Below are 24,445 nucleotides of genomic sequence, written 5' to 3'. Positions count from 1 at the left end.
AGCTTCCCACTCCTACGCTCTCTATTCTTGCTCTTACATTGACCTTCTGCTCACAAAATGGAAAGTGAAGAGAAAAAAAAGATAAATAAAACAGATTTACAGTGTACAAGTCAGAGGCACAGTGCCCAACGCAAATCACAGAGTTTATTGCTGGTACGACTCTATCCATCTATAATCCTGGCTTTCTCTTTCCCCCGCCTCTAGCTGTGGTGTATCCGTTATCAAGGCCACATTTGAGGGTGTTAGTTAGATGACATTCTTTAGGACAAAGACTGCTATTTATTTCTGAAAAGTACTGTATACAGTTTAACAAAAAAGAAAAGTGTTTTGAAAAGTGGGACAGTCTGCGACCAGGCTAGAAAGAAAAAGGGAGAGGAGTGTCTTGACCCCTCTTGGGACTTTGGCCAACATTTCATCCCAGATGAAAGCTTGAAATCAAAGCCTTCCTTCAGCCTTTAAGAAAAGGAATTTGCTTTTACATCAGTGTTGCTACTTATTCTGTCTGCCAAAAGGATGAAACGTTGTACGGCCAGGAACTAATACTATCTTAAATAATGAAGAAAGCATCTCAAAAGCTATGATCATAGGAAATACATTTTTTTGCCTAGAATGGAAAGCAAATGTGCTCTCACATGCTAGCCAGTTCAAAAGCTTAGTTCAGCTTTTCAAGTAGCTGTCTCCTTCATTGCGTGAGAAACCAGAAGTTAATGACATTCCTGAAAAGATTACAAAAAGTTATCTCCCCTTTCTTTTCTGCCAGGCTACCTTGAATGGTCTGCTGTCCTTTGTTACTGTGCCCTCCCTAAGAGAAAGCTAGACTTTTTTCTGGGAAGGGATTTCACACGGATGGATAGCTGTCACAACTCCTTCCAAGAGGGTATACAGCAGTTTTGAGTGCTACCTGTTCCTCTATCCAAGAGGCCTCCTACACCTGGTTTCAGCACCCAACTGAAAACCTGACAGCTACCTCAAGCAGATCTGAACCACCTTCAGCTTCCTGGACAACCCAAGGATGACATTCTTCTGGGACCTATGCTACGCCACTGTCCAGATATATGGCCTCTCCCAACACGGGGGAAAGGTGATATGACAGGAGGTACTGCAGTCAGTCAAGCTCATCCTGCTCTGTGACTTCAATCCTGAAGTCTGTACCGTGTCTACCAACATAATCTGGGCTTGGAGCAATCATTGTGGAGCAATCTGTCAGCACAAAACCATCACTTGTGGGTTTCTGGCTTGAACACCCATTGATAACATCAACTTTCATTTGCTACTCTGGGGACAATGCATACATGGCACCCAAAAGGAGTGAAATAACATCAGTGACTTCCACCCACAGCAGCCTGGCAGTTTGTCTGTTGTCACTAACAGTCTCCTTGGAGGAAAGTTTTTGTGGAAAAGCCTCTCTACATGTTATATGGAGTCTGCATTACTCTTCCAGCACACAACCAAACACAAGTATCCTATAACTAATAAGTACTCACTTGGATGCAATACTGAGGTCTTTTGTCTCTTGAGTAAGCGAAAATCTGGGCATGAAAAGCCAGTGCAGAAAGGAAAAAAAAAATATTACAAAAGAGATATTCCCATATATTGAAGAAATTTTCCATGCCAAAAGCAGCTAAACATCTCACAGATAAGAGATAAATTGGAATAAACAGCTGTCAGTGTTAAATAAATACCCTGGATAATGTGCAGGACAGAAATAACTACAGCATCGTCAAACTCCTTTCTTCACTTTATTTAGCTGTTCTTGCATGTAGCTCCCAATCTTTGCACTGTTTCAGTTAGTGGAGCATTTATTTTTGAGTCAGCTGCATTTGTTAAGACTGTAACAACGAAAGGCATTTCCTGAGAAGCTGCAAGGATGAGCAGCAAGAAAGAACAACAGCTAAGGAAATACGGGATCCTACTAGTGCTTTTTATCTTCCAAGTTCAGATTTTGGGGTTTGATGTTGACAATCGACCTACAACAGATGTCTGCTCGACACACACAATTTTACCTGGACCAAAAGGTGAGGAGTATCAGGTTGCTAATGCTGAGACCAGTACCGATAAAGGCTGATTTTTAAAAATAGAGACATGGAGGGCTTGTGGCATGGGCTGGGGATGAAAGATGTGAATTATTGCAGACTGTACAAACATCTAGAAAAGCGGAACTGTGATGGGGGAAAGTGATGAAGCAAGACTTAAATTTGCTTTTCTTTAGTTTCAGCAACTATACGCTCATATATGTTAGACATGTCCTTTTGCATCTTTCTCCAGGCACATAAATCTCTTCTTGTATTCATCACACAAACAGTACAGCTAGCAGCCACAAATTGAGTGACTTTGTCTAAAAATAGGCACCTATTGTGAACTGTGAACGGTTCACTTTGCACCTACAGGTAGGGAGAGATATGCTATATTTAAAATGACTGAACTGTCATTATTTCCAAATGTTTACTTGTAAACACAGCTCTGCTGCATTCATCAGACCCGATCCAGCAGCTGTTGTTGAATTAAACAGGACCTTCGCTACAGATTTCAGCAAGAACTAGATCAGCTCTGGCATGTGCAGGTCTTTTATCTTCAAAACAATTTGCAAATATCTGAAACCAAATTTTCTGCATTAACTTACTTTTTGTGTAACACAACTAACGTTAATGGAACTGCCTGGAGGGTATCTTGGCCAAAAATTAGGTCCTTGATGCACAAACCTATCTTGCGGTGACGGACCTAAAATACATATTCCACACCATGGCTATTGCAGTTTGAACTATTGCTTTCTTTTTAGTAATTTATTGTAATTTTTCTATAGGCTACAGACCGAGAGAAAAAAATGCAACTGATTTAAATTTTAAGCAGAAAAAAGATTACCAAGTCAAAAGCACTGCTACAGATTCATTTGTTTTTATGATGGATTATTCAAATGCATGTTGCTTAAAGGACCATTTTTAATCAGCAAGTTAATTCCTTTATGATTACAATCCAAGCTTAAACTTTTGCTGCCACAGCATAAATGCAGAGAGATGTAATGATCCCCAAGGGAGCTAGTGGGAGTTTGTTTAGTTAGTATCTGAATAATGGCAGGCTGGAGAACAAAGTTTGACAGAATTGTGTTTAACAAGTCACAAGGCTAATGAGGTGGTCTGGTGACAACACAAGACTAGCTGAGACTCCAGCTGGTTTCTGTGGTCTAGCTTGTAGAGGGAGCATTTAAAGGTTAAGTATTATGGTTCTTTGCAAGTGTGATCCTGAGAAAGTCAGGATTTAGTCATTACCAGTCAGTCCTGCTGCCTCCTGGCTGACACCAACACACGAGAGGAGCCAAACAGTATATTGGCACGGTCCTCACTACTACTTTAAAATTAGATTACCATGCTCAAGGTCCACAATTGGTAAAAGGAGTATCAAGAAAATCACCTCCAAATTACTGGCTCACATCCATTGCAGGTCATCAAATACATTTTGCAGTCTATGGTGATACATTTCTATAGACTAATTTCAGTTCCTACCAGCTGAGTTCATCCGGGACAGTTGTTTTGAATGCCAGTCAGATGGGCAATTAAAGACTTGAGCAGGCTGAGTTAACTACCCTGTTACTCCCCAGGCATCCCTTGCTTTCAAGGATGAGGCATGTTGACCTAATATGGCAGAAGAAAGTCTGCTCTGCTGCCAGTTTTCCTCTATCTATCTTATGTCTGTGGACTCAGAACACATGGTCCCCAGTTTACAATCACACCACAGCCACAGGCAATATTCTGCTGCTCAAACTTTAATATCAATAATGGACAAGCCTCTGACTTTTGTTACTGTAGTTTTATTTTCTGTGCTACATCTGTTGTGGCCCTTTGTCCACCATTCTCCCCAAAATGGCTTTTGATCTGCACAAGTTTCTATCCCTCATCTCCATCCACTCAGCTTCTTCAGCTATGGTAGAGCACAGTGGTGCTCCCACAAGACAGAGGTGCTGAGCTTGCACAGTATGTTGGCCAGCTTCTTAGCACCATAGGTAACAGATTCCTGTTGTGGCAACTTCCTCCTTTCATATGAACATGGAAGTGTCTAATGGGCCAAAGGAACTAGAAGTGCAAGGAATTAAAAGGTATTCAATAGCTGTAAGACTTCCTACACCTCACCTATCCCAGTGCAAGGCACAAGTTGTCCTGTAGGCTAGATCTAATCCGTGGGCTACCAGTGGGATGGTTCCTGGTGCTGTATGGCAGCCATACTGCTGTTTCCATCACACAGTGCAATGGAGAGGAGAAAGCTGAGAGAGAAATGAGGTTGTCTGGAGAGGCTCAGAATTTATAAACTGCACTGTTTCTTGCACTGCTGGAGGTCGGATTTCTCCATTATGTAGGCATTCACAGTTGCTACAGAAGCAAACACTCAACTCTCTGCATGCTGCCCCTGAAACTCACCTGTTCAGAAAGGGTCATTATTGTTGCGGAGAACTGACCGCTTACTTGTACAAGCCACAGGTAATTTGTCCAAGTTAATTTGTGCAAGCCAAATTCTTTTCTCCTTCAAAAATATACTCTTTGTTATGCTCACACCTGAGATGTCACAAGAGAAGTATGATATGAGTGATGGGATGAAAAGAAAGGGTAATTCCAGGCTGCCTATCAGGAAAGTCTTCAAATCAGTTGTGACAGTCCCATCAATTGCCAAAAAAGCATGAGGCAAAACCAGAGGCCGTTCTGTATAACACAAAGAGATAGAAAATACTCTGGAAAGATGTAGTCTCCAAGGGACAGAAGGAATGCAGTAATGGTCCTGTTAGCCTTTTGCACTGTCTGTTGCAATGATAGAAGTCAGTGTGAATTAAACTGCTCGGCGTTAGATATGAATAGGAGTTGGAGTCTGACCTCTGGTGGTTCTGCATGATGCTAGCCAGGTGCCTTGCAATCCCCTGCATCTACCTGCTGTTTTTCTATCACTGGTGCAAGCAAATGAAAGCTGAAGTCTGTTTGTAAAGAATTATGCAAGTAAATTTTCTAAAGGGCACTCCAGAAAAAGGGAAAAAATAGAACAAGAGAAAAGCAAAAGCTGGCACTCCTTTCTGAGCTTCCTTTTCTAGGTGATGCTCAGGTTTCTTCTCAGAAAGTGGGGATTATGTTAATGAATACAGCCCTAGTGCAATAGCTGTCTTGTTCTACCTTCCTGAAAAAGCTTTTGAGGTACACAGTAGTCTGGCTTCAATAGAAGTTAAAAATTGAAATGTGTGAGGAATTTTATAGGACCCTTATTGAAATACCCTAGGAAACAAAAAATTTAAAATTAAAAAAACACACATGTTTTGGACCAAAACAGATTTTCAGTATTCATAAGTAGTGACTCTTTGTGTTTGATCTGAGATGTTTAGGGACAACTTGGTCTTAGCTGGACTGCTACGGCACAGGACCTCTAAAAACTTACATTAGGTAATACTGATCCACAGCTGAGTAACTAAGGCAATAAGGGCCAAGTTCTGTACCCCACTGACTTCTTGGACCCGAAGAGAACCAGATCAAGCATAAAAATACCCAATTAATTTCTCAGAGAAGCCAAGTGCTTGGCATAGCAACATTAGTCATGTCCCTACCACTTACTTTCTACCCTTCCAAGCCTGGAAGCAGGCTGGTCTGTTGCTGCTGCAGAGAGAGGACCTGGGACTATGGGGAGGCAGCAGATAATGCAGTGAGAGCAAAAGCACAAGTTGTTGGTCCATGTCCTGGCAGTGGCAGGAACACCAGGTGCTGCTCCCCTGGGATTTGCCTTCGACTGGTGTTCTGGCTCTGTCCTTTCTTCTAGCCTGCTCTTGCCTGGAGACTGCAAGCTCTGTTTTGTCTAACCTGCAAAGGAAGCTTTAAGTGAGCTGTTGACATAGATGAGATGGGTCTGACCTGCTCTGCATAAATCAATAAGCAACAACATGAGGGCAGAAATACGCAGAGGGCACAAAACTTTGACTCATAAACTCCTATTAAAAGCATGAGCAGGATGAAAAGATGACTGTGGTGGGGGCTGGCTCTGCAGAAGCTGATTTCATGTGGATTCATGGAAGCTCAGTGCTTAAGAAGCCTGGCTCTAGATCTTGCTGTCACAGGTCTCAGCTCATTTCCTTTGAAATCCAGACACAGGAACTTCAAAGGTCTTGAATCAGATCCAGGTTGAGAAACTGGAATGAGATGAAATCTGAAGAATGCCGGGAGTTTCCCATAGCAATTTAGATGTAAAACGTTTCCTTATTATTATTTCTGACAAATGATGCTTATAAACTCTGTGACATTGGCTGGTTCCTCAAAATAGCATTTACTGTGGTCTCCAGTATAGCTGTCCATCTCTCAGCTTTAATTGTGCTTACGCAATTCCACTCCTGGAAAATCTCAAACTCTCTCAGAAACCAGATATGCTGTTATCCGCATTTCCTTCTGAAAATATAAAATGCCTTACCACATCCTATAAGCTGTTCAAACCTATAACTAAACTTCCCTCTTAGCGCCTCATGTTTGATCTGAAGAGCCCTTTAATTTCAACATAAAATTCTATTTTTCATGGCTTTTAGACTTCTTCATTTTAGCAAACATTAAGTTTCTGAAGTTTATCAGCCTGAACTACAAAGCATGTATGTGGGGACTTAAATACACAAATTCAAAGATACTGGGTCAGTACTTCTTACCAGTGTCAGTCTGATTCCTCACTGAAGCCACTGTATTCCACAGGTCTCTGAGATCATGTCAGAATGGCAGGGGAACAGGCTGGGAAAATTAAATCAGGCAGATCAAGTCAAAGGAGACTCAGGAATAATTTAAACTATTTCTGTGTTACTAAAAAGATAACGTATGTCCCAGTCATGCACAAAGGCCCACACTTTCGAACAGTACAAGTCAGCAGAGCTTCAGTGAGCCTAGTGAAGGCTTGGGTCTGGCTCACACAATGCAACAGGAGAAGAGGGTGTTTCTACCGAAGTCAGTGGATGTTCGTAAGTGGAAAGCAGAAAAGTGAGCAGGGAATCCATTTATTTTTGAAGACCCTTTCTATTTCATCAGGGAAGGGTTCCTGTTGTCTAATTTGGAGCCGGGTGAAGACAGACATTCCAAGAACGGTGCAGTCTGTGGGAGCCTGAGCCCTGCATATTCCTGCAGGACACCTGGGACAGTGACTAGTTGCAGTTGCACACTACAGCTGCATTCATCTGTTAGGTGTACAGATGTACACACGTCATCAACACTTCTGCTAAAAAGGGAGGCCCAGCATCTTCTTCCCTAGCTCTGACCACGCGGTTCTACCTTCACCTTGTGCTGCCTCAGCTGTTTACTCATCAGACTTTTCCCTGAGCCGATTAGCTCACTCACTAAAAATGTGTATTCGCTTTATTGATATATTCCTCTGTTTAGTGAGCTGAATTCCTTCAACAGAGAGTCAGAAGAGTGCTCAACATCAGGCAGAGGGGAAGGAGGCACGCAGGCCAGTGCTGAGGGCTGAAGGGGGGAAGGACAGGGAAGAGGACATCATGTCAGAGAGGCAGAAAATGTCAAGAAACGGTGTCCTCCCTAGCCACGTATAGCTTGAAAGCAAGAATCCCCACTGCCACAGGAAATTTCCTAAGGATCTCAAAGACACTGAAAGTGAAATTAGAGGGAATCGTAAGGCTTTCCATTGATGTAGCTGTGACGCGCTTGTACACTGGAAAGACAAACTGGGCTGTATTTGCTTATTTCTTGGAGTCCGTGACTCCCTCTGGTGACAAAACCTCTCAACAGAGACTGCATGCGCAAATGCTGCAAAGGTTCCCCGTGCTCAGGGTCACTCAGTGTCTGTAGGCTGCAGAGCTAATTCTCCAGCTGTCTTCCAGGAGGGCAAGGGATTCGGTTGCTCCTGGAGGGTTCTCAAGGCTTCAGAATGGTGCACATCTCCTTATCCCTTTAGTTTAACACCCAGGACAGGCAGAAGTCACCTACACTCTTCACATGCTGTCTGTAGAGGTGGGGAGGGTCCCCACGCCAGTTCAGGTGGAACTATGAGCATGGAACATGGAGCTCAGCAGGACTGTCCCCTGCAAGATCAAGAAGGTAAAACTGCATAACAGATTCCATACAAAGCCTTTGTGGTGGGACATTGGCTAAGCCTAGGAATGCTAAATGCATCCAAGGCAAGCAGTGCAAAGCATCCATGTGCATACTGATCAAAATTCAACATCCTTCCCCCCTCTCACAGCAAGTAAGTCATGCCCCCAGGGCTTCTCAAGGACTTTTTGGCTGCTGGTGGCTTTTTTCAATTCTGAATATGCCCAGCATAAGTGATGTTTCTATTATTTGAAAGCTGGGTATGCCCTAGAGGGTGGAGGAAGGTATACCTGCAAAAGAGAGGCTGAGAGAGCATTAAGATTTCTGTAGTATTTTTGGTCAGGGGACAGGAACTGGAGCTGACATGAGGCCATGACTTGCCAGCACACCTGATGAAGCGCCTCAATAAAACCCTGTGTGGACCCTGGGGAGTCTCTCAGCAGACGTCCGAGTGAAGAACACATGCATAAACCCAGCTAGAAGTCTTCTCCCAGCTTTAGCCTTTAGGCTACCTGCAGACATGCTCTCACTCTGATGCAGGGCTGTCTCTATAGATAAATGTGGACTACATAATCCCCAGGGATTACACCCTGCTTCTCTAAGAACCAGGGTCAGCCCTTGAACACAAGACTTGGAGAGTCACTAAATATATGTGAAAAATTTAACCTGAAAACTTCCTTAACTGGTGAATACAAACCGGATAAATTGCCTACAAAAGATTCATCAGGGAAAGCTAAGTCACTTGAAGGTCAGTAAATTCTTACTAATTATATCCTTACCAAATGTAACCTCTCAAAACTGTGTTATTTAGTGAAACTCCTAAAAAGGCAGAACCCCTTTCAACCGCCTAAAAATCCTGCTGATTATTAGACCTTCAGCATTTTCCTGAGCTTGTTTATAGGAGAAGGAAGGAGTGGAGTTCCCTCTCAATTACAATTAGAATTTTCTAATGGCTGCGAAAGTCATTTACTGCTTATGGCTTCTGCTTTCTTTCTGTCTTGCACAGTCCCAAGCTGGAGAAGTCTAATCATTTATTGTTGCATGTGTTCATTTTAATAGTCTGGTATTTTAAATCTGTAACACAGAAGTGAATCAGCTTGAGGGAATACTAATAAGGTTGAGAAATGGTCTTGCTTCAGCTACTGGGTCCAAGTGCTTCACCCATGCTTCAAATGCCACTGCAGTGCATTATCTGACATCCTTGCAACCACAGTTTTAAGGTGACGATCTGCTAATTAGGTTAAAACTTAACCTGACACTGCCTCAAGTGTGAAGCAGCACAAAGGAGAGGTTAACATCTAGGTATAGACTACAAGCATATGAAGTCAGGGATCAGAAGGGGTTTTTCTGTAAGAAATCTCACGTTGCACAAAGCACAGTACTACAAAATTCAAAAACACATTACAGAGTACTGACAGGATTTAGATTTTTTTTTTTTTCTGGTACAGTACAAAAAAAGTGCCTGATACAGTGGGATTACCTGTCCACGTGAAGTCACACAGGAAAGGGAGCGATACTTCTAAATTAGAAATGAAGCCAGCTCAACCCCTGCCCAAAACAAAGTCGACCACCCCCTCACAAGCCCTCCACAAGCCCTCCTACCTGGTTGCAAATCATAGCGAGACCACACGGGGGGAGCATAACCCAAGGGTTCACGTGTCCTGCCCAAATTTGAGAGCACTGTAAGCAACACCTAAAGGAGCATTTATAATTCTACCACTGTATTAGCAAGCACTGGGCTTAATCCAGTCTTAAATTAACAATGACATGGTACCACTAATTAATACTGTATTTCTACCCTTGCTTTGTAATGGCCTACCCATTCTCAGGTGCCGTATGGGGAGAAGGGCAGGATTTCCCTCCCTTACAGACACACAAATTATCATTCTTCCCATTTTCCTATGTAAAGAACCTACGGCAGAGTGTAGCCAAGATGAAACAGGTGGTAGGTCTTACTTCCCTCTCCCTTAGGCTTTTAGAGGGCTTGAGTAAAAACTGGGACTACATGACATGTTAGCTATAAAAGTTGAGACACTCCCTAATCTCTCAACACGTCCAGAACAAACTTTCCCACACCTTTTACCCCTCTCACCTGTCGGTGCTCAGTCTGATGGCCTATACAGGGCAACCCAGCTTCATCTCCAGCAGCCCCGTGTGTGAAAAGCTTGTTCTAAAGTCTCAGAAAAAAGCCACTTCAGTGGCTCGAAATGTTGAAAGTGAGATTGGAGGAAAACATCTTTGGCAAGTAATCACAGCTTCTCCACTTGCATATTGACTTTCTTTCCTGGGATCTATTTCTAAGATTAACTGCCTAAGCAATGCTTCTTGCAAAAAAAACCAAAAAAAAAACCCAACCAACCAAACAAAAAAAGCATCTTTCCCACACAGAGATTTTCCTTCTGCAGCAAACAGTTTCTCTAGAGCCTTTAACCCAACAGAGCAGTCTGCAAGCCACAAAGAATGGAACCAGCTGGTTTGAGAGGTGACGAGGACTGCCAGGGTTACAAGCCCTGGTTTGGAAGGTCAGTAGGAATCTGGTTTGCTCTCCTGTGTGACGCAGGCCAGAGAAACTCCCTCAGCGTTTCTACACCAGACACAGAGTTACAGCGTATCTTACACAAAGGAATTTATTGCATGAGACAAGGTTGGACATGAAAAGCCTCCTACGTCCCCCTCCCCTGCCAGAGAGTGCAGTCCAATTGTTAAATATCCCCATGTTGCATTTCTTAGTCAGGACCCATCCAGCTTTTCCAGCCTTTGAATCACACCCTTCTTCCTTTCTGTTATCACAAATTTCCGCCCTGTACAGGTCTGCAGACTGTGATCAGATCAGCTCTTAACCTTCTGCTGGAATTTCATTTCTCAAGCCCTTTGTCAGACTCTGGGAATCTTTTCTGAATTTCTGAACTACTGAGAAATTACTTTTGCACTTTTCTCAAGGGTTTCATAGATGGGTTTGGAAAGGACAATTTCTTGGTTTACCAGTTGTAAATGTTGTTAGCACTAAGGTCAACAGCAAAATTAAACTGCACGTTCCCTGGCTCTGCTGTTTGATGATCTGTAGACAAGAACCCAGTACAAGCAGGCATCCTTCCACCAGCTCCAGGCTCAGCCCTGCAGCTTCAGCTGCATATCTAAGGAGCTTGGCATTTGGAAATATATAGTGATTTTTCCAGTATTTTAAGAACCAGTGAAAATAGAGATGTTTAAAATTTGTATTGCTGACTGCTTATAGCCTTTTCTCTTCCTACTTTGTCCTGTAGCAGACGGTGTTAAAAACAAACAGGGTGCCTGATGGAGCCAGCATACACACCGTGTCATGCTTCCTCCCGGTCCATCCCTCTAGCAAATGCCTCCTCCCCCAACAGTTCAGCCCTTTATTTTCCTCAGTTTGCAACACTGGCCACTCGGCCGAGAGGGCATCCTGACTAACGGGGCCACTCTGCCTTCCACCACAGAGTCCCAACACTGAAGTTTTTTTCAGGGTACAGGCACAGACTCAGCCCAGTCCATGTAACTGACATGGAAAGGAGCCGAACAGCTAATACTTCATTTTATATGCTGCAATTCATACGCATCACTTCTCATCTGTCATCACCCCACAGAAGAGCCCACAATTGATACACATCACTTCTCATCTGTCATCACCCCACAGAAGAGCCCACAATACGCTACAGCCCTGTGGCTACAGCAGTAGGAGAAGGTACATCAGGAATCAGTGGGCACTATTTTTCTGAAAATAAGAATGAGACTCAATGAAACTATCAGTCTTCAAGCAACCATGGGAAGCTATTTTCTTCACCAGCACATAATTAAATCATTGACCTCTTTGCCACAGGATATTTATTAAAGGGGCCAAAAATATAAATGGGTTTAAAAGGCACAAGACTCATCTGTGCAGGGAAGAATCACTAGTGGCTGTTCATGAGTGGTCTAGATGCAGTGCTTGGCTCAGGCAAGCCCTTCAGGCCCTTAAACCACTGCATGGGTCATAGTCACCTTCAGCACACCCAGTTCCCTGAACACCTTCTGCCCAGGCTGGAGGCACCATCCTCAGGGAGACAGGTTATTGGTCTTGTCACATAACGTTCAGGCCTCACTTCTCTTTTGCTGACATCCAGGCAGTCTTCCCTCCCTTGGGCCTCCGATACGCTGAACTGCATGCAGCCTTTTCTCCCCTTCTGGGCTGCAGGCACAGACACAACTGGCTGCCACTCACACGTGAGAACCTGGCTTGGCCAAGTGACCGTGGCACTGCTTCCCACTGCACCGCAAGGTTTATTGCAGGCAAGGGCAGGGAATGGGGGGAGAGGGAGCAGGGGACAGAGAGCCCGTGGAAGGCTGCTTGTATTCAGTGATGGTCACTTGGTGCAGAGGGGTGCAAAGGTGGTTGTCCCCCACCCTCAGTATTTGTCTGAAAAAAAAATGAGGAAAGATGTTCTTGGGATTTGACTAAAAATGAAGAAGTACAAGGTAAGAAAATCAACTCCAGTTATGCCTCCAATTCCCTGCAATAATGTGAAGCAAAATTGTATGCTACCAAAGGAAGGAGATAACATTTCTTTCCTACTAATTGCTGTCTTGCTCCTTTGGACTGTAAGTTGTTCAGCAAGACTGTCTCTTACAACAGTAACTATATAGTGCTGTACAGGAACCTGTGATACAGGGTCTTGATCTCATCTGGAGAAATCTCTGTACTACTGTAATAAATGCAATGATTTTACCTCTTACAGATACTCTGTATCTCATTTTCAAAATAAAGCATTGGAGTAATTGCAAAACACGCTGGTTATATCAACATATAAATGTCACTTGTCAAAAACTAAAGGCAAGACTTCTGCCATACTAAGGCCTATGTTAAGAACTATTTCAACATATTTACATTCCTGCATTCCAAAAGCATCTGCATACCTTGAACACAGAGTCACCACGAAGAGAGTTACTAGAAACAATTAATAAATTCCTATTGGTTGCCCTGGCAGTTCGTCTTTGTGCGAACAGGTTTTCCAACAGAGAAAGACTGGCTTATTTATCTGCTTTATAGCTAATATGTCTTAAAAGGTGGGACTAGAAATTTGTGTTGTACAATTCTCATATTGGAATAGCCACTCCAAAAGGAAAGGTTTTAGCTTTCCCTAATGACAGTCAGATTCATCAGCTCTTCTCTGGAAATTTATCCTATGGTTACTGTGCCATCAACGTGAAATACAAAGAAATTATTAGGGAAAAAAAAAATGTTAAATTTACTTTAAGGATGGATAGTTGCACATACTGCACTGAGAGAAACATACCATGATGCTTTATTCTTTTTTTTTTTTGGAAGGTGATGAAGGTGAAAAAGGAGATAGAGGAGAAGTGGGTAAACAAGGCAAGGTTGGACCAAAAGGACCAAAAGGTATTTATAACCATTTGTTGGCTGCTGCTAGTATATGAATGCCTTTATACACAACTGTACTGGTGCACAGGATCAGTTTAATGCTTTTCATTCCTGTTGCACCAGTGGATTTCACAATCTTGTCAAACATTAATCAGTAAACCTAACAATACTTGGAGAGCTTGGTGCAATTCCTACTGATATGGTAATACAGCTATATATGGCAATAAATTCAAAGAGTCATGTAATAAACCAGTACATGCACTGCTGCTCTCTCAAGTGGCTGTCATGAGTGTGACCCAGAATGCCCAGATCGTATGTATAATCATTACCCAAATCATATGTATAATCAGCAAGATTACTGTTCTCTTACTGAAATGATCCTTTAGTTGAAACTGAATTTTGAGGGTTATTTCCTAGTAATAGATCAGGATGCTCAATAAAATTCAGTCTCAGTTGTCCTTGTTTTGCAGAAAAGCAAACAGAGGCATATACTCTGACACAAGGTTTCTCTGATCAAACAGCATCTAAGCTGAGAACAAGGAGTTGTAGATGTCTTGGGACTCAGCTCTATTAAACCTATCCCCTGTCCATAGTGTGAGCTGGGCAGAGCATTCGGAAGCACTAGATGTGATGGTGTCAGCCTTGTTTGCATACTCTAATTCAAAAGCTTGATTTATCATTAGAATTTAATGATCATGCATATCCATGGTCTTTCTTCCCTGATAGTGGTTTCAGGCTAATCAGAAAAGTTTTTTATAGTTTTATAGAAACTTTAAAATCGCCCTGTTATTATTGTTATAATAATTAAAAAAATATCCATTTTTAAATACATTCCTATGATTTTGCTTCTTACCTTAAAAAGAAGATCAGGTAAGATACAAGGAAATGGGGTAACCAACCATTTATGAATCATCTTAGTGATTTTAAATTCAGTGTGGAAACTAAGATTCCCTAAATTGGGCTGTCATCATTAGCCAACTATTTTAGAACTTAAACTTTGGTGCTCTGAGGACTGGGAAAGCACATACAGCAAAACAAGTAGCTCCCTGTTTGCAGTCCTGCTTTGAGAATGATTTCCAGCAAAGCTGTGAGGACTTTACCTCAAGTCAAAAAGGAAAGGCTTTTGTCTGGGGTGGAGAAAAAAACACCCAAATAAAACCTGCTGTTGGCCTGGTTTGGCTGTGAAGTAAAATCAGTATTTGAATACTCACTAACAGTTTTAGTTTGCATTTTCTGTAAGAAAACATGACGGTTTGGGGCATTTGAACAGGCAGTTCAGTTATGAAGGTGCCTTGCAATGTCCTACTGTTGTATCCTACAGTAGCAGAGACCTGCGCTGTCCTCCAAACGCCCTCGGGGCTCCACTCATTTCAACTTTGCCACACATGCAGACTGGCCACGCTCAGGAAAAATAGCAGCAGTAGAGACCTAAATAGTGCCTTGGGAAAGAAATGACAGAAAGCATCCATACTCTTTTCCTCTTTATTTCTTCTCTTAGGAAACAAAGGACCTGTGGGGGATGTTGGTGACCAGGGAATGCTTGGAAAAATTGGTCCAATTGGTGGAAAGGGTAAGCTCTGGTCTGGGAATTTTCTTGTTTTTTCCCTCAAAGTAAATATGTATTTTGTGAGAGTTCCAGGTATGGAGTAATACCAAATAACGGCTGTGACCAGTGCTCTCCAAATACAGTTATGCCTAAAGATTGGTGACGAGAGCTGAGATATTCTTGTTTTATTTCCCACATGCAATATATCCGACTTACTTGGCTAAAATAATTTGCTTTATGAGTTAAGAAGTCAATCCTCTTTAATGGTAAAAGAGGAAGGAAGAAATCTCACCCTTGTGGAGTAAATCCTCTGAATGATCTAAAAGGGCAAGCCCAATTCAAGTCTCTGCTTTGGATGCTGAAGGCCTAAGTCAATATTCTGCTGCTGCTCAGGATGCTACACCTTGTCTCCTGCCCTGCAGTGCGACACGTGAGCAAGTAACGCACAGGACAGCTCAGTAAGGAAAGGATTTTAGGAGTTATAAGAAAGCATTCAACATAACCAGGGATGACAACTACTTGCAAATCAAGGTAGACCCCAAGACTACCTGGACAATAATTTAATGAAATTATGCTCCAGTTGTCTGAGAAGAAGCTCAGGCATTCCTTACCAGTATTCCTAAAGAGTTGCTTAAGAAGAAATACTACTTCTGCCAGAAGGAGACCTGTCTTGAAAGCTGAGCAGGGACTCCACCATCCCCAGGGGAACTCTGTGGTCTCTAACCAGCACATCAATCCAGGTATGAGGGTGAGCAGGTGGAACAATCTGGGGAGCTTCTCAAGCCAATGTTTTTAATAAACCTTTGATGGCCTTTAGCCAGCCTCCGTGTCAGAGAAGAACAAAAGAATTTGGCCTGAGGGACTAATTTTCAGAAGTACCTAGACAAATGAAAACACAGATAGCTATCTCCTAAGATGTCTTCAGTCTCCAAAGGAGACTAGAATTTAAGAATCCCACAAATTTGTTATCTTTACCTGTAAGTAAACCAATGCCCTGAGCCTTCAAATCAAGCTCTCTTTCAACCTGAACGTATACTTTATTGTCTCCTAGTTTTCCTCATTTTCTTTCTTTTTTTCTGCAGAAGCAAAAGTCACTAAGTCACTGCTTAAACCTACCATTAAAATTTAAGTTCTTAATGAAGCAGCCCTGAAATTTCAGCTTGTAAGTGTGCAGTGTCAAGCAATGCCAATTAAAATGTCTTTTAAAACCCACAACCATATAAAGGAAAAAGCACATCAAAAAATAGCCATCAACAAGGCAGAGCAATCATTAGTATTTTTGACCTCTGAAGGTTTTAATTCATAAAAGAACAGCTGACATGAATTTCAGAAAAAGTCCAGCTGTTCCTGACCCAAATTACAGCTGAGATTTTTTAAAAAGCTAGTCACCTCCACTTATCTAGTAGCACAGCTTGGAGCAGTATTTCTACCATTTTTACGATTTACAGAAGAGGAAAGCAGTTGGATGAAAATAAATCGCATTTCCATGAACTATATCTGAAATTAAATGCTGCTCCTTACTGACCTTATTTTGTGCAGGTGCTAAGTGCTGCCCACACGCACAATCTGTTGCACACATGAATTCAGTGGCTTAGTGCACATCACCCTCATGTGTTGCCTCAGCCCATCACGGAGCTACTGAACGCAGGGAAGGGCTCTGTCCTGCAAGGCAATGAGAGAACCCAGGTCTCACCTTTCAGATTTCTTGAGTGCTTTCGGCCTCTCTGGATCATTTTGCAGTTTATATTTAAAGTAAGTGGTACCAGGAACCAGCAGCACGCAAGATGCCTGTGTTATCAGCGAGTTAGCTATTAAAGGGTTCTCCTTATTTCCGTACAACAGAATTAATCACGGTTTGTTTGACTTGGCACATCTACCAGTACAGTACATGAGGGAAGCACACCGTTAATATATTATTAAACAGGTTTTTCAAATAAGCTCCCCTGACATGTGCACTGTCTGAGATCTGAGAATATATTTTCCTCTTTATTCAGGTGACAAAGGAGCCAAAGGCTTATCGGGGGTTTCTGGAAAAAAGGGAAGAGCAGGTATGCTATGTATCTTTCTCTGCAGAATGCTCAAGTCTGCTGGGTCTTTGATTTCAGGATTGGCTTGTCTTGAGTTTCAGCAGATTTTGAGGCCAATGGAAAAATTTAAGAATAGATGAAATGAACAGGAAGAGACTGAAAAGTTTTGTTCAGCAAAATGAAGGCTTGGGTAGGGATATGACTGATGCCTATGAATATGCCAACATGCACAAAATATGGAGAAGAGTCACCTAAACTAATAGCAATGTTTAATACCATAAAAACTAACACATACACAGGCCAGCAGTACATTTACGCTAGAAACTAGAAAAAAGTGTCTGAATACCAAAGGCATGAAGTCCTTTATGAGTTTCCTAATAGGAGCATGGGGATGAAAAAATAGATTTTAGATAAAGCATAATCTATTGTCAAAGGAATGCAATGCATTTTCTTACAGGAGGAGAATTTGGACCTGATGATCCAGAAAGTTCTTCTCAGTCCTAATAACCTTGAATGTTTTCCCACCTTGAAAATACAGCTGTGTTCATTTTTAAGAGATTTCATATGCAATGCCCATTTGGTTCTTAATGGGAAATCATTCACAACTTATTTTCTTCCTGAGGATAACAGAGGAACAAACAAAACCTATACCAAGCCAAATTTCAGTTTACCAACAAATATATAACTGAGACTTCAGTACTTGAAAGTTATTGATTATTTGAATTGGTATTGACTGTTACCGCTGTACCACAGCTGAGTGCAGCAATTCACTAACATAGCCTTTCTACCAAAGTTTTGCCAATCCCACCTCTATGCATACTCACAAAACTCCTTCACCGAGAAAGCAGCAGTTCCCCATTTCATGGATGCTGTTGTTTCTATTAGAAGGCCAGGGAACCTGTGCTGTTTACAGATACAAAGGTATCCCTTCGGCATTCAGATGTAACACTGTAGTGATCACCATGACAAGTCACACCTCTGCAGCTAGATGGAATCAATAATGATGAAAGGGTCAGAGGATGTGCAAATCCCATACTGATATGGGTGGAAAGAAGATAGCTAACACTTCTATCCATGTTTTTAAAAGCAGGGATTCTTAAGCCAATTAGCAAGGGAGTGTACAGAGCCAAAATATTAAGGGGGTTAAATGAACAGAAGTATGGCCAGCGGGGCGGGGTGAGACTGGCTCTCCGCAAATGGAGTGGAGGTCTTCAGAAGGTTTGGAAGTGAGCTACAGATGACTCCCCAAGCGCAAGCACAAATGCTTCTAAACAGATAAGTCCTCTATCCCTTGTATTGCACCAGGCACGGTCTGTGACTGTGGAAGATACCGCAGAGTTGTTGGACAACTGAATATCAATGTTGCTCGTCTTAACACGTCCATCAAGTTTGTGAAGAACGGTAAGGATCCTTATATATTTGATGTGATTTATTTGGTTCCTATAACATTTATCATTGCTATTCTTCTACCATTGCTGCTCTATGGCCACATCCACAGGTGACCCAAAGAGAGGGTCCCACTGTGTGAGGCACTCTGAATTATTATTATACCTGTAAGGATATCAGCAGCAGATGACTAAAAGCAAAACCAATACAGAAATTACCAACAGCACAACAGAAAGAATCATGAAAAGCACAAGGCACGGCTCACTAACTGCCTCTGCACCATCAGCCTGCTCAGGCTCAACAGCCACTCAGGCAGTGAAACAGAGAGGTTTGTGCCAATCTGCTCCAGACAGGCAGGAAAAGCAAGAGTAACCTCTTGATGTTTCTGCTGCACAGGAAGGCTGCAGACACAGTACTCCTAGTGCTCCCCTCAGTGCAAGCATCATTTTGCTGTAACAAGGGACCGACACTCAAAGATGTGGGTTATAAGAAGCCACATTTGCAGGCAGCACTGTCAGGCAGACCATGTAAACTGCCCCCACTTGAAAGGAAGGAAGTATATTTCCTGGCATAGCAGAGATTTTGAGAAGGCTTCACCCCTGCTTCTAAGACTAGGTCTGCATCAGTAAATAAAACGTGTTTGAGACTTTTCTCTGGCACTGTGGGCAACCAGCACAGAACAGCCCGCATCTGTGTTACAAATCCTACAAAACTGAATGCCATAGCACCAGGAGCGTCCCTTTACTAACTCCTAAACTATTCCTGAGGTAACTCCTGAATTGTTTGGGAGAGTGTTAATCGCTCCAGGCCAAAGCTCTGCTCAGGACCATCAGCAATCCATCAGCAGGGACAATCAACTTCCAGCTGTCCAGGCTGCTCCCGGGCGCTGCTTGATTCGCTGGGATATACACTGGTTCAGAAGTTTGCCTTTTAAACCTGCTGAGCAGCCACAGTTTTCTTCCTAGTCAATGCCACTTAATGGCTATAGCTGCTCTGAATATCAGAGCTGTATTTAAAATGTCTTATTTTAGCAGTCACATTAACTTTCCTCTATATGGAAAAGGCCTGAAAAACGATCTTTATCCTGCATTTCTATCCCAGGGCACTCTTTCACAATTTGTATTCAAAAACATGCAATGTAGGTGATCCAGAGTTAGACATTGCTATTTGACCATTCAGCATGCCTTGATTTGATTAGTACTAGATATCCATGAAGTAAAATTTAAGTGTCACAGTAGACACACGCCAATCAAGACTGAATAGTTCTTGTCCGAACGTGTGCAAGGTGCCTTTCAGTCCCATTCCTATCATCAGTTCCTGATCATGTCCTCATCGTTCATCACAAATTCGAAGGTGGGAATACTTTTCCTCTCTCTCTTTAATTAGTTAGAATGTAGAAATCATCTCATTGTTATATTGGAACAGAAGCACTTTCAATAACCGTTGACATGCCGTTAAGCAAATTTTTTTCCCCTTTAAAGTTATAGCAGGTATCAGGGAGACAGACGAAAAATTCTATTACATCGTGAAAGAAGAGAAGAATTACAGAGAAGCCTTGATCCACTGCAGGGACAGAGGAGGAACACTGGCCATGCCTAAAGATGAGGCAACCAATGCCCTGATCGCTGACTACATTTCCAACAGTGGCCTCTTCCGAGCCTTCATTGGGCTGAACGACATGGAAAAAGAAGGACAGTTTGTGTACGCAGACAACAGCCCGCTGCAGAACTACAGTAACTGGAAGGAAGGGGAGCCTCACGACCCAGCTGGCCGCGAGGACTGTGTGGAAATGCTCAGCACAGGAGAGTGGAATGACTCTGAGTGCCAAGTCACCATCTACTTCGTCTGTGAATTCCTCAAGAAGAGGAAATAAAAATGCCGCAGAATATGCGTGGCACCTGCTGTACATACAATAACCCTCCTCATTCATCCACTGTAGGGAGAGCAGACAACCAGGGACAGGGCTCAATCCAGCCTTCACTTCACTGGGTTAAGCAAGAGTAACTACTGTCAAGATGACAGTGACCATAAAGTCAGCACAGGTCTGCAGAAGGCATCCAGCTGGTTGGGAATTTTTAATTTCTATGTGGAATTTAAGGTGGGCATTTCTATGTGTAATTTAGGGACAAATTTAGAGCATGCAGAGGTGAATATGATTTCACTAATGCCACAAATAGTAACCACTGGTGTATTAAGTTACTGATGTGCTTTGCAAAATTCACAGATGGGAAGAGTGTGATCTTTACTCATCTCTGACCTGCACAGAAGTCCCAGTATTTCCTTGGTGACTTCAGAACTGGGAGAACAGATTTGCAGTTTCTCTTAAAAATATCCTTCTTTTGCTAGAATCATATAGTAATTTAAGTTGGAAGGAGTCTCTGGAGGTCATCTGGTTGAATTGCCCATGCAAAGCAGGGCCAACTGCAAATTTTTATTAGAATTTTTTATACTCTTCTTAATTTGACTGTGCAATTTGTTGCCTGACATGCAGGGGAGGACTTGCTTATCTCTGCTTCCAACTGTCATCCATCAGGCTGATCTGAGGTGTGAGGAATTAACTTAGCAATCTGCATGCAAGCCTGCACAACTTGTAGGCAACCCAAGAAGAGATGGAACAGTTCTAGTCTCCGATGGCCCCCAAAATCTGTGAAAAACATAGAAAACTCTAGCCCAAAGAGAACGATGGAAAGGAAGCAACACCACTGCTGTAGGCTGTAAACAGGCACACATAGTATCAGCTATACCAACGTGCATTGCCGGTTTAACAAGTGATTCTAGGAACATGTTATCCCCCTAACTCAGTAGCCAGTTCAACCACACCTGAATCTGGGGGATATTTAGGGGGATAAAGGCTGTTCTATAGCTTCTTCCTATGTTGCAAAGGTGTGGGAGAGCAACTTAGTCATGCACTTTAGTGGGACTCTCCACAAATGATGAGCAGTAAGTGTGAAGGCGTTGCTGTCAGTGCCTGGCTACTCATATCTCCGTGTCAGTATGCCCATAATGGATCATATTTTCCTATCTTTGATAATACTGAAGAGGCTCTTTCTTCAAACACAGCAACCATTTTGCCTTCAGAAGCGAGCCTGTTCTTAGTCATGGTTCACCTTTCCTCACAGCAGAGGGTTGCACAGTCAAGGGAAACCCCAGGGCCCCTGCAATGAGGGTCTATAGATTTTGTTTCCTACGTGACACTAAAAATGAAGGAATGATATCTGGAGGCTAAGGAGAATGCTAGACACTAGGCACAGTGCAGCGATTTAGCCTGCAGTTCACTCTGAGCACCAGTTGCACATAGTCTTCATCTGGGTATACGGAGAGGTGGCCATGCCACCAGCTCGTAATGCAGAGGGTCAGCTCCAAGCCTCCCTTCTACTGCTGTGTACAACACTGCAAAGGGAACTACACATCCGTCATACTTCCTCAGCCTCACCCTCAACAAGAAAATCCTCCAAACCATTTAGCTGGTTGTTAGTTTGACTCCAAGCTAATCTCTGAGCAATGACCAGTGCAGGAGCACCCCAGGACACTCTTGTGACTCAGAACCACTCTTGTAATCCAGTTTCTCTGCCATTTGTTCCTCCAGAAAACCACCTGTTGCTACCAGCAGATTACCTGTGTAGTTACACTCCTTCCTGGAAACTGTTCAGACCCGTGAATGAAGGGGTGGGACCACATTTCTTTTCATTGCTCCCCTGCTATGCTATGAGAGTATTTGGGCAAACAGGTTCACTTAGCACAAATAACTCATCCTGAATTGTTCCCTTCCTGGGAATTGATACTCCCCAAAACTAAGCAGAGTTACACTTTTTAGGATCTATAGTAATAAACTCAATTAAGCTAAACACTTTGGGTTTAGAATCATTAATGGGTTATGATAAAGAATTAATGACTAATTCAAGGCAAGGTTTCTTGAGCAAAAGTAATGCCTTTTAGAAGTTCAAGCCCAGGGCTGCTAGCCTCACTCACAGCAGGTCAAGTCCTTACTAGTCATGCAGAAGTGGCATAGTAACTTCCCTGTGGGTAGGCACAATCACACTGATACATTCTCCACACCTCATCTTTACTTCTAACCCAAAAAGTCACCAAAACATGCTTGCCAGACTGGGGGTTCAAACTTGGGAAACCTTCTGGCCATGCTGAGACCACTGGCTAACAAAATCCAGAGATGTCTTTAAAGCTATAGCCATCACGAACAGGCCATTTTCCTGTTCTTTAGGAGGAATCCAGAGCTGAGAGAAGGTGAAAGAGGAGCAATACATTGCTGCAGGATCAAGCTCTGCCTGAGATTGGATCAGGTTCTCTCCTTCATGTACAAAATAAGGGAATACCTATCTAAACTGAAACTCTGATACTTTTAGGAGACTGTGAGTTATAAGTAATCCTGGAGTATCCTCCATGTATGGGAAAGAGTGACTGTGGCAGCCTCTGGCTGTATGGCTGAGGGAAGCAAGCAAGGAACTTGTGCTGGGTTTCTGCAATAGAAAGGCCAGAACTGCCCAGTTCCTCCATCCTCCTCCTCTCCTACCACACCAGCTTTGTCCTTTTTAAAATAGAAAAAAATTCAATAAAACTAACCCTCATACCCACTACGTATTCACATAACATTGGGCAAGGCTATACCAGTTGAAGCAAGTAGACCTGGCGTGGCTGTTCCTTTGCTAACTACAGAAAGGGGACAGCAGGGCAGAGGAGCACAGCACAGATGTTCAAGCTAGCCAGGCTGAAGTGTGATCAGCTGCTTGTGCAACCCGTTCCTGCAGCACTGGGTCCCAGTTAATAACTTTTGCCAAGAAGCCTAACTCATAGGCCAAGCCAAACAAAAAAAGGCTGTCCCACACAGGAAACCTGGCAGGTAGGTCCACACAGCCCTGCACTGCGCCATGCGGACGCAGGCTTGAGCCTGCACTAACTCAAATATTATAGCTGTATTTTGCAGAAAAAAAAATAATGCTTGTTATAATTAAGAATGTGGACTATATCACAGGTTTCGCTGCTAGCCAATGGAAATTCAGTGTGGTGGGTAAAGTACCTTAGGTTTCTACGTGAAGTGGATGGAGCCAGGAGCACAGGAAATGGTGCCTGACTATTCAGGATTTATGGTCTGTTAGAGCTTGACACCTAAATCATTTTACCCAATCCCAATATTATTTTTCCCCACGTTTTTCTTTTCATTATTCACAGGCTGAACCTTTCATGTTTTAATTTATGCCTGCTGTTTCTTGTCCTCCCAGCAATTACCACTGTGAAGAACCTGGCTTTCTCTTCTTCAAGACTCCCTCGTAGGTCCTGGCAGGCAGCTATCAGGTCCACCTAAAGCCACCTCCTCTCCAGGCTGAACAAATCCAGTCCTTTAGCTCCTTCTCACATGGCTCCAACTCCACCCATCTCAGAGGCCCTTAGCTGAGCACGGCTCCAAATTTTCAACACCTTTCCTGTACTGGGCGGGGAGGGGGGCTCAAAAGGACACGGTGTCTAGATGTAGTCTAACAAGTGCTGAGCAGGAGCACAATCCCTTTCCTCAAGCTCCTGGCTGTGCTCCCACTAATGCAGTGAGGATGCTGTTGCCAGGGCACACTCCTGATGCATGGGCAGTGTGCTGTCTGACAGGACTCTCCAGAACCTCCTCAGTAAAGCCAGTCAGCCCCAGCATGTACTGGTGCAAGGATTCGGCATTCCTGGATGAGAGAAACTTTGCATTTGTCCTTGTTGAATTTCATAAGGTTCCTGTTGGCCCATTCCTCCAGCTTGCCTAGGTCCCTCTGTGTGGCAGCCCTGCCCACAGCATATCCGCTCCTCCCTCCAATTTGGTGTCATCTGTAAACTGGAGGAAAGTGGACTTCATCAGTTCCTCGATGTAATTGGTAAAAGTGTTACAAAGGACAGCCCCAGGATCTGGACCCCTGTAGCACTCTACTTGTTCTCTACCCAGAGGAAAACTCATTAACCATTCTCTGAGCCCAACCATCAACCAATTTTCACCCATCCTAACTTGGATGCAAGAATGTTGCTGGAGACAGTGGCAAAAGCCTTGCTAAATTTGAGGTAAATGACATCTGCTCTTCCCTCATCCACA

At 43.0% G+C, this 24,445-nt stretch overlaps 1 protein-coding gene and 1 long non-coding RNA gene across 7 annotated transcripts in view; one reads left to right on the top strand and one right to left on the bottom strand.

Moving 5' to 3' along the window:
- LOC130145478 (uncharacterized) overlaps positions 1-24,445 on the bottom strand; it is a 59,655-nt gene that overhangs the window by 24,762 nt on the left and 10,448 nt on the right. For 5 of the 6 annotated variants that reach the window (XR_008820576.1, XR_008820579.1, XR_008820577.1 and 2 more), the window contains one exon: positions 6,647-6,725. The exons of the other annotated variant lie outside the window; for it this stretch is intronic. This is a non-coding gene — a long non-coding RNA (uncharacterized LOC130145478). The remainder of the gene's footprint in view (positions 1-6,646; positions 6,726-24,445) is intronic. 6 annotated transcript variants of the gene reach the window in all.
- COLEC10 (collectin subfamily member 10) lies at positions 558-22,214 on the top strand. The gene is made up of 6 exons (XM_056330271.1): positions 558-2,015; positions 13,357-13,428; positions 14,909-14,980; positions 16,951-17,004; positions 18,289-18,384; positions 19,851-22,214. Exons 1-6 carry the CDS (start codon positions 1,868-1,870, stop codon positions 20,240-20,242), a joined length of 834 nt encoding a protein of 277 aa, XP_056186246.1. The 5' UTR covers positions 558-1,867; the 3' UTR covers positions 20,243-22,214.

The sequence above is a fragment of the Falco biarmicus genome, chromosome 3, assembly GCF_023638135.1.
Source record: "Falco biarmicus isolate bFalBia1 chromosome 3, bFalBia1.pri, whole genome shotgun sequence".
NCBI classification, from domain to species: Eukaryota; Metazoa; Chordata; class Aves; order Falconiformes; family Falconidae; genus Falco; species Falco biarmicus.
Note: the sequence above shows the minus strand (reverse complement) of the source record. Positions and strands in the feature narration are given on the sequence as shown.